Below are 9,456 nucleotides of genomic sequence, written 5' to 3' on the forward strand. Positions count from 1 at the left end.
TCCTGGCCTTCTTGTCATTAAAGCAGGCTTGAAAAATAGCTTATGCAGAGGGCAGCAGGCAGCTCCTTGGGCCGTCTTTTCTCTCCTGTGCTAACAGGAGCCAAGATTCCCCCATTTATTATAATTACGTGAACAATACTAATGATTGTCAGTAAATATATTTTTGGTCTAGACTGTGCCCTTGCAATCTGTGCTCAGCTTCTCTGGGCACCAATATTTGCTCAATCCAGTGCTTGCTCTGAGAACAAATCCCTCTGCTTGCTGCCAGAGCTCTGACCTCCTCTGATTGATTGACCTGGGGAGCAGCTCCCTCCTCACAGTGGGGTATAAAAAAGGGACTTCACAGGAAATGAGTGTTATTGGACTCAGGGCCAGCTGGAGCCATGAGGGCCATACTGCTGACTGTGGTTTACATCCCCTTCACCATGGCCTTGCAACGGTAAGAGTGTGCCGGGCCTCCCTGGCTCCTCCTGTTCCAGCTGGCTCCTGGCATGACAGTGATTATTGCTACTGGGGTCTTCAAAAAGATACAAAGAAAAGCATACAGGGACTCTAGGAAGGAGATTCGGTTAGCTTTCATGTAGTTTTTTTATTTGTGTAGAGTCCCACTTGTTCGATTCAAATCTATCAAGACACAACTTAAAGAAAAGGGAGAATTGGAGGAATTCTGGAGGAATCATCACCCTGACATTTTTGCTCGGAGACACCTGTATTGCTTCCCTCCAGATCTCACTTTGTCAGTAGGAACTGCTTCAGAAAGGCTGTATGACTACATGAACGTAAGTATGGTTATGGTAATGCAACTGTATGGGCTCTCTTCCACTGAAGGCTGATTTTTTCGACTTGAAATGGACAACACTTGAAATAGAGTCTCTCCATTGTAGGACTTGAGATGGGAGACTCCTTGTAAATACTAGATCATCAAAATTAGTTTAACAGTCTGCAAAATACAGTGTGTATAGATAGAGGTTAATATGGGACCTTGACAGAAAACTGATATAATCTATCAGAGGTAGTTCTGTGATGAGTTTGATTTCTGTACAGATCTGTTTTCGCCTTCATCAGGTCTTCAAAGAAATGTGGAATGCTTGCGTCTATCAATCTGGGGTGAAGGCTGGGCAGAATCAGATTAGTTCAGATTTATCAGATTCTTGTATGTTTACGTGTTATAACAGATCCCCAAGATCTCATTTATTTCATCATTTGGAGTCATAAATCAGTGATAATGAGGGCCCAAGTAGAGTTTTTATTCTTTTGCTTTATCTGCTGAGTCTAATGTGTGCTGCATATTTGTGACTGACCTGGGTCTCTACACTGGGAAAGGAAAAATCTGAGTTTCATTGGATCTGAGACAGGCAAGTGAGCAGGTCAACCATTCTGTAAGCTTTCTATTCTGGTTTTAGCATTTTGTCTGTTTTGTTGGTCTGTTTTCTGTTTTGGTTCATCTGTTATGTTTGTCTAAAGAAAAGTGAAGCTGCAGAAATGTTGTAGAGGCTGCTGTGGGCAGTGGGGGGAAGGTGAATTATTCAGAAAGAGCTTTCTGACATTTGAGGCTCATGAAGAAGTCTCCAGATAAGCTGGAGATGTGAGTGAAGAAGAACAAAGGCAGAAAGTTTTCAACCTGCTCTTAGACTTATCAAAATAACTAAACAAAAGCTACTTCCCCAGCATATCCAGCTTGCATCTGTAACAGTTTCGTGAGGGGTTTTTGCAAGTTTCTGGGATTTTTTTTTTTTTTACCGAAGTGACAGGGGGCTGCCTCAGTTTATAGGTTAATCAGTATGAAGTTGTTTGATACAGAAAGAAACAACTCCCTGCTGTACAGCTGGATATTCTAATATTCTGTTACATTGCATGCGTGCTTGCATTATGGTTATCTTGTTCAGACTGTAAACTCCAGGGTCACAAGCTGTTTTCAGTGTATTAATTAACAAGCATACACTTGAAGATACATAATCAAATACTTTCTACTGTTACAAAAGACTTGCCCCTTTGAATTCCAGAAATGCTTCATTCTATAAATAAGTCTCTTAATGCTAAAGTGCTCTTTCATGGCCAGATACGGGCACTCAGACAATTGCATGCTGTGTGTTGATAAGCTCTTCACTTCAGCAATCACGTGTCCACAGATATCTCTATCTTCAGCTGATGCCCAAGGACGGTCAGTGGTTCCTTTAACCACGGGATGAACTTTACTCTGTACATCAGATACAGTCTGTGGAACAGAATTTGTTTCTGACTTGCTCGTAGCTGCTCATTGCAATAGGCCCGAAGGAAATCATGGGTTCACTACTCAGTGGTGGAGCTGACTGGGTTATCCTTCCCAGGCACAGTACTACGGCGTCATCAGCGTTGGCACACCGCCTCAGAGCTTCACCGTGGTGTTTGACACTGGCTCCTCCAATTTTTGGGTCCCTTCAGTTTATTGCATCAGCGAAGCATGCAGTAAGTTCCTTGTGCTCCCAACATCCTGGGTAAATTGGCCACACTCAAGATCTAACTGGCATTTGATTTTCTAATAATGCCATGTGTGGGCAAAATTTGGAAAGTGCCAAAGTGTCGCTCTCTGAATTGTCAGGGATTTGTGGGAAGGGGAAGGCCTGGAGTAGCCCCAAAGCCTTGCTGGCCTGCTTCTCTCTGTGCTGGTGGCAGACAGGGTGGGCAGTGTCAAGCAGAAGGCATGAAAATGTACCCGGGGAGTTACTAACCAAAAATAACCCCTGAGGTATTCTAAGAGCAGAAAAATGGGATGTCTGCAGGGGAACTGTGCCTGTGTCGATGACTTCTTCACACCAAAAGTCAAAGCTTCATTGCCAGCATCACAGCCAGTTCTATATGGGGAACAGGTGAGCGGCCTGGCCCTTCCCTCAGGGTGCAGGTGTGGTCTGTTTTGTGCAGGGGTGCACCAGAGGTTCAAGTCCTTTCTGTCAGATTCATACGAGCACGGTGGGGAACCCTTCTCCCTGCAGTATGGCACTGGGCAGCTTCTGGGCATTGCGGCCAAGGACACGCTGCAGGTGAGCCTCCGGCTGGGTGCGGCCTTGGATATGGAGTCTGAAATGTGCCTAATTCATCGGCACTGATGGTGTCTTCTCTTTCACCTCTTCTTTTTCTCCTACTGAACAGATCAGTAACATCTCCATCAAGGGACAGGACTTCGGCGAGTCGGTGTTTGAGCCAGGAATGACCTTTGCCCTTGCCCACTTTGACGGCGTCCTGGGCTTGGGTTACCCCTCCCTAGCAGTGGGCAATGCTCTGCCTGTGTTTGACAGCATCATGAACCAGAAGCTGGTGGAGGAACCAGTCTTTTCCTTCTACCTGAAGCGGTCAGTTCTAGCAGTGTCAGGACCAAGCAAGACACTAATGCACTTTAGTTCTTGATAGAGGCAATGGAGCATCTTCGTAAATCTTCTGTTCCAGAAAGTAATTGCTCTCATTAATTTTTTTTTCCTTCAATTTTCCAATAGAAAAAATGGAGTGAAAAGGAAAATATGTTGGAGTGGGGGGGATCACCAGTTTTTGGACAGACGTTTATTGTTGTAGTTGATCACGGACAAAAGAAAAGCTCCTAACTCAGACTTGAAGTGTGCTGAGCTGCTGGAGGTTTCCCTCTCACCAATAGAGATGAACAGAATTGCAATGCTACACCCAAGTGGCTGCATTTAGGAAGAAAAATGTTGCTCTCTAATATGAACCTGTCTGTAGCTCTACTAATTTGTCTAGATTTAATTCTGAGGGGAGAGAGCAACTGGCTCAATGTGTTCCTAGTGCTTGCTGTCAGCCCTTGGCAACTCACAGTACATTTTCTCAGAGAGTGCTTGGAGGTTCTGAATTGAGATATATTAAGTTACAATTCAGAAATAATCAGGTTCAGCCATCCATGCTTGAATTTAGAAAGCACTGTGGTTTGTCTTTTCCTTTTAAGACCGATCTAGTTTTTTGTACTCCAACATTCTCCCATGCTGATGTGTGCTCTTCTTCCAGGGGAGATGACACTGAGAATGGTGGTGAGCTGATCCTGGGGGGCATAGACCACTCCCTCTATAAAGGCTCAATTCACTGGGTCCCAGTCACTGAGAAGAGCTACTGGCAGATACATCTGAACAAGTATGTATGCACTACGTGGTGGAATTCACCTCCCCAGGTAAAGTCCACAGAGGCAGAAACGCTCAGCAATGCAGATGAAGGAGACTGTAGTGTTTCCCCTTTGTGGGTCTCAAAGAGGAGGTTTGCCAGGATGAGTCTGAGGACTATCAGCTCTCTGAATCTGCTGTGGAATGGATGGCTGGTTTCCTTGAGGGCATTTTAAAATGTTTTAATATGATTCAGTAACATTCAGACTACGTATTGGTGGACTATTCATGGAAATGGCTAAGGCACCAAGGAACTGAGTCCAGCCCCAGGTCTTGCTCTAATCTTTCTTTTGAACCTTGGTAGAAGTTCTTCACATGCCTTTGTTTGTACTGCATAAAAGCTATGAAGACCCATGAGGACGTTCATCAGCAAATGACTGGGGCTGCAAGAGTCCTGGGAGAAAAGTGGGTCCACACGTGGGTCTTTCTAGAGTTGCTTCTTCTTGTTTCTCGTTTTTAAAAGACATTCTTATATTTTCAGACTTAGAAAGCTTGGCAGCCAGTTCTGCAGATTGTTCCCTGACTCTGAAGTCAGATAGCAGTGGTGTGTTGCTTCAGACGCAGTGTCTATACCATTTGTTTAAAGATGCCTTCTTCTCCACTTGCAGTATAAAGATCCAGGGTCGGGTGGCATTTTGCTCCCATGGCTGCGAAGCCATCGTTGATTCTGGCACTTCTCTTATCACCGGTCCCTCGTCACAAATCAGGCGATTACAGGAGTATATTGGGGCAAGTCCGTCGCGTTCTGGAGAGGTAATAACTATGCAACCAGAAAGCAGCCAGAGAAAGAGAAACTGGTGTTTGGTACAAAGAGCTTATAGGGTGGGAAAAATAAGAAAATACCCAAAATAATGGCTGAGAAAAGTCTCGGAGAAAACCTTGTCTCTAGGACAGTACTGAACTCAGTGCTGTGATGGTTTTGATGCATCTGCCTTGTTGCCCCAACCCTCCTTCCAGTGTCTACCTCCTCTCCAGTTCTCTTCAGTGATGTGTGTAAGGAAACAGTGGGGGAATCTGTTTAAGAATTGTTCCGTACTCCACATTTTTTCTGAAAGGTAATTTTCTTTTGGAAAATCAGAATAGTACTACCTTGCCCAAGTCCCCAGCTATAGCTGTGGGCTCCACAGGGCTAGAAGGAGTTGATGGCCATCCCAATCAACATTAAAAAGAAATGGCAATGGAAAGGTGTGTTAATTATGGCCTCAAGTGGCTCTGCTGATGGATCTCCCACTGCCTGCTCTGTCTGCAGATCAGGAGGCTTCATGCCATGGCTCCTGGGAGGGACATATCCAGGTTGCTCACAAAATTGGCTCTAGAGTACCCCAGGAGTACAGGACAGACCTCGCTGCCTCTTGCTCTCCCTTCTCAATGTTTTTCTTGTGTTTCCTCATTGTTTAATATCTCTTTCCTCTTGCATCCCCTTTCCTGACACCAGCCAGCACTCCCCCTCCTCACTGCTGTTCCTCCAAGGAGCACCTCCACCTCTCCCAGTTAGCTGAGGTGGCTGGGATTTGTTGCTTCATGGCTTCTCCAGCTGCACAGCTGTACTCCCAGCTCCCCACACTTCTCTCTGGGGGCTACACAAGCTGAGGCTGCTGGAGATTAGGCTGGTTGCTGCCCTCTCAGCAGGGATGTTTCTCTACCACCCTTTATACCTTCCCATTGTTACTTTTCCAAGCCCTGGCAATATCTAAATCACTGAGACAGTGAGCCTGAGATGGCTAATCCTACCCAGCTCCACGAAGGAGGCAGCTTATTTTTCCATGCATTACTGCCGACCTTTGGCTGACTCCCACAGTCAATTTCTATCCTACTACACTCCAGTACTGCAAGTAAAACCACCGCCTACAGTTCTGGGTGACTCCACAGTTGATCATGACAACACTACACTTTGGAGAGAATTAACTGTTACTTTTTCCCTGTGCATGAGGCAAAGTTCAGAGAGAAAGCGAGCTTTAATCCATCTCCCTTTGGGAGGGGGAGACCTGGAGGTGCTTCTGTGTAACTGATGAGGCTTCGGGCTTCTTTTTCAGTTAAACCTTACACTTCATTTTCATTAAAGTTTTCAGACACGTGTTAAAAAGTTTGTTTTGATAACAGATTGTTTTTATGATGGTACGTACTCATGGATATAGATAAAATAGGTAATTTCAAAGTAATTACGTTGATACTATATAAACAAGGAATGCGTCATTTCAGCGTAAGGCTTATTCCAATTCTGTAAAAACAAACCTAAAAACATTCTTTATGTCACTGTTTTTTTTAAAACGCAGGCAGGCTGAGTGTGTTGGCTTAAATCTGTCCTGATGTAAGTAGGTGCATCCATCAGTGATTTTACCAGAACTTTTATCTCTTTCCAGAAAGGATTAATTTGCTCTGGATTTACTGATGATGTAAATGAATTATGTCATGCTTCTCATATCCTGCAAATCACTATGCTGGCTCTCTTTCCCTTATCTTCTCTATCCTGTTGTTTATCTTGCTCTCATGGCATGAAACCTGATTGGTATACAAAAGATTTATAGTTGTATTTTGATTAAGTTGATTTCACAACAGCAAAAATAGTGCCTTCCTTGTAGGAAAGCCCTAACAATAACTTTAAATGCTACAGTTTGCCTCAAAGATCCCTCTGGGCTTGGAGCATCGTGCAGTGCCATTTCACATGCTGGTTGGTTAGTGAAATAGCTGGGAGGCCAGGAAATGATCTGCTGGATTACTGTAAGCAAATGCATTATTTATAGAAATTAATGGACATGCCAGCATTCAGTCCTTTTTCTGTTCTTTAAATCCCACTCCAGTGCAGGGTAAAGTATGAATTTATGAACGTATAAACATATAAAGTGCTGTGTTCCTTATGAGCTTTCTGAGTGGTTCCCTTTTTTTTCTTCTAAAGCAGTGATGTTACCTTCAATAAGGCACTGTGTGGGCTGGAGGCAGCTCCAGGACCCCACCACAGTCTGGCACCTGGAAGGGTTCCTCTCAGCACACCTTGCTTCTCTCATTTGTGGGACACAAACTTGGTTTTGTACATGGGGGGGCATCAGAATGCCCCTGCACCTTGTCCCTTTAGGGTGTGCAATGCTTTTCAGAGCCCCTGGGGGCTTTGGTGCAGCTGCTGTGACCCAGTGCGGGACCTGTGGGCAGCGCTGGGCCATGAGTTGGCCTAATGTTCCTCTGCAGTAAATTCACCATTAGCAGCGGCGAAAAGCTTGGATGCAAAGGACAGTATTTAAAAAAAGGCAAATCAATCACATGCCAACCAGAATGTTGTATACAGTTTCTTGTAGACTGCAGAAGACTGTCCAGCTTGCCCCACATCAGCTTCACCATTGGGCATCATGAATACAAGCTGACAGCAGAGCAATACGTCGTGAAGGTGCGTGTCTTCCCGGCTCTCTGCTCCTGGTCAAGGCCAGAAGAGCCACTGCAAGGAGATGTTCTTTCTCTCCCAGGAGTCCATCGATGACCAAACCTTCTGCATGAGCGGCTTCCAGTCTCTTGACATCCCAACTCGCAGTGGTTCGCTCTGGATTTTAGGAGATGTCTTTATGTCTGCCTTTTACTGCATTTTTGACCGTGGGAATGATAGAGTGGGATTTGCAAAATCTGCTCACAGGGACGATTATTAGTGAATTGTAATAGCATTCGTTCTGCATCAGAATAGATGCTGATATAATGATTTTGAGCAGACCTGTGAAAAAGGAGTAAAGGTGAAACTGAACCAGAATACAGACCTCCTCCTCAAGTTTTAAGTACTCGGGGCAATCCTTGTCCCAAATTACACAGTTTGATTCAATATCTATATACTTACAACTGAGATACATGCACTTCCTGAATAACTGGTGAACACCACAGCTGTCGATGAAGAGAGCTCATCTCATCATGTCGTGCAGCTCTGCAAGAGGGCAGGAAGGATGAAAATGCTGAACAGCATAAGACTGAGAGTATAGCAGTTAGAAATGAGTGAAGCTAATCTCAGGCTGGTTTGTTTTTTTTACCATTTTTTATTCCTGTGTGTCATTTCCATCTAATTTCCCTATTGACTTCATTTTTCTCATTGTGCTTTTGTTTTGGCAATTTTGTCTCCTTCCTGCCGTGTACATTCTGTTGGGTTTGCTCCAACCAATTCATATGGAAAGGAGTGATCCCTGAGTGATCACCACGCTTTCTGACACTTTCTTGCAGATAGCTTACAGCTCTCTCAAACCTGCTCTTCTCCTAGGTTTGTTCTCTTGACTTTTTACTTCTCCTCCTCTGGGTCTTGGTATTCAATGTCACTTGATTCTGATCTTCTGGGTTCAGGGTATCTATTTGCATTGCAAAAACCACACTGCAGTCCACACAAGGGGACTTGCTGAACTTACTACAGTTGATTGAGCCAAAGAAGATTTACCTGAATGATACCTACTGGAATATTTGTTTTGATTGTTAAAACCACTGCTGCCTCTGTACATGTGAATAAAACTTAGCCAAATGAATTCTGCTTTGGACTCAATGCTGCCTTGGTTTTTGTTTCCTTGCAGTGGCTCCTGCCATGCCAGGGAGGTTGAGAGGGGGGTTGAGAGGATCAGCAGCAATTAAACATACAGGTTGCTTGGAAATCTAGGGGGGAGAGATAGGACACACTTGTACTGCTCTTCTCTCCCCAGACCTGAAATACCTGTGTGTGGAAAGCCTCAAGCGAGGCTGGTGAGAAAGGCCATGACTTGAAGGCCTGTACGTGAAGGATCAAATTCTCTCCATCAGGCCCAAATGGTGTGTTATCTCTCCCCTCCCCTCACAGCTGGGCCTGATGTGAGGTGGGGCCAGGAGGGAGGTTACAATGGTGGTATATATGGATAGTATTCACCTTTGGTGGTGTTGGAGCAGTCTCAGCACCAGGCATTGGGTACAGACTTGGTAACATGGACCGGGACTAACTGAGTGGAGCCCATGGCCTGGGCACAGCTGTAGGGCAACTAGGAACCCATGCAGCTTTGGTGACCCTGGAATAGAGACTGACAGCCATGAGGAGGTGTCTGGATGAGCTCTGCACACAGGCAGCACAGTGTCTGCTGGGGTCTTGGCAGGGTTACCATCATGGGCCTGAGATTTAAGGCTTCAGCTGTAAGGCTTGTTAAGTATTAACAGAGTGGGTTGGTTTGTGTGTAGGTATCTCAGAGGTGCTGATTTTGCCTTCAGATAGGAAATATTTTCTCTCTCTGGTGTGTGTTTTTACAACTCTATATTTGCAACTACATTATGTTGGACTTTTCATACCACAGCTATCAGCCTACAGCAATAGCAACTCATTTGCCACTTATTTCTTTTGTGGGAAAGTTTA

General features: G+C 44.8%; 1 protein-coding gene across 2 annotated transcripts; it reads left to right on the forward strand.

The window, feature by feature from the left end:
• The first annotated feature begins 345 nt into the window (after nt 1-345).
• LOC100548118 (cathepsin E-A-like) lies at nt 346-8,611 on the forward strand. 2 transcript variants are annotated; one of them, XM_003202077.5, is made up of 9 exons: nt 347-439; nt 602-779; nt 2,328-2,445; nt 2,899-3,017; nt 3,127-3,326; nt 3,985-4,107; nt 4,742-4,886; nt 7,411-7,509; nt 7,586-8,611. In XM_003202077.5, exons 1-9 carry the CDS (start codon nt 384-386, stop codon nt 7,760-7,762), a joined length of 1,215 nt encoding a protein of 404 aa, XP_003202125.1. In that variant the 5' UTR covers nt 347-383; the 3' UTR covers nt 7,763-8,611. The 2 variants fall into 2 exon arrangements, with proteins under 2 accessions (XP_085077275.1, XP_003202125.1); XM_085221149.1 differs by lacking the exons at nt 2,328-2,445; nt 2,899-3,017 and having other exon boundaries at nt 346-439.
• Nucleotides 8,612-9,456: the final 845 nt, after the last annotated feature.

Source organism: Meleagris gallopavo, chromosome 1, assembly GCF_905368555.1.
Source record: "Meleagris gallopavo chromosome 1, MGAL_WU_HG_1.1, whole genome shotgun sequence".
In the NCBI taxonomy this organism is placed as follows: domain Eukaryota; kingdom Metazoa; phylum Chordata; class Aves; order Galliformes; family Phasianidae; genus Meleagris; species Meleagris gallopavo.

Coding starts and splice junctions, on each gene's coding strand:
- LOC100548118 (XM_003202077.5), top strand. CDS start 384: ATGAGGGCCATACTGCTGACTGTGGTTTACATCCCCTTCACCATGGCC. Junction 4,108..4,741: donor TGGCAGATACATCTGAACAA/GTATGTATGCAC, acceptor CTCCACTTGCAG/TATAAAGATCCAGGGTCGGG. Junction 4,887..7,410: donor GTCCGTCGCGTTCTGGAGAG/GTAATAACTATG, acceptor TGTTGTATACAG/TTTCTTGTAGACTGCAGAAG.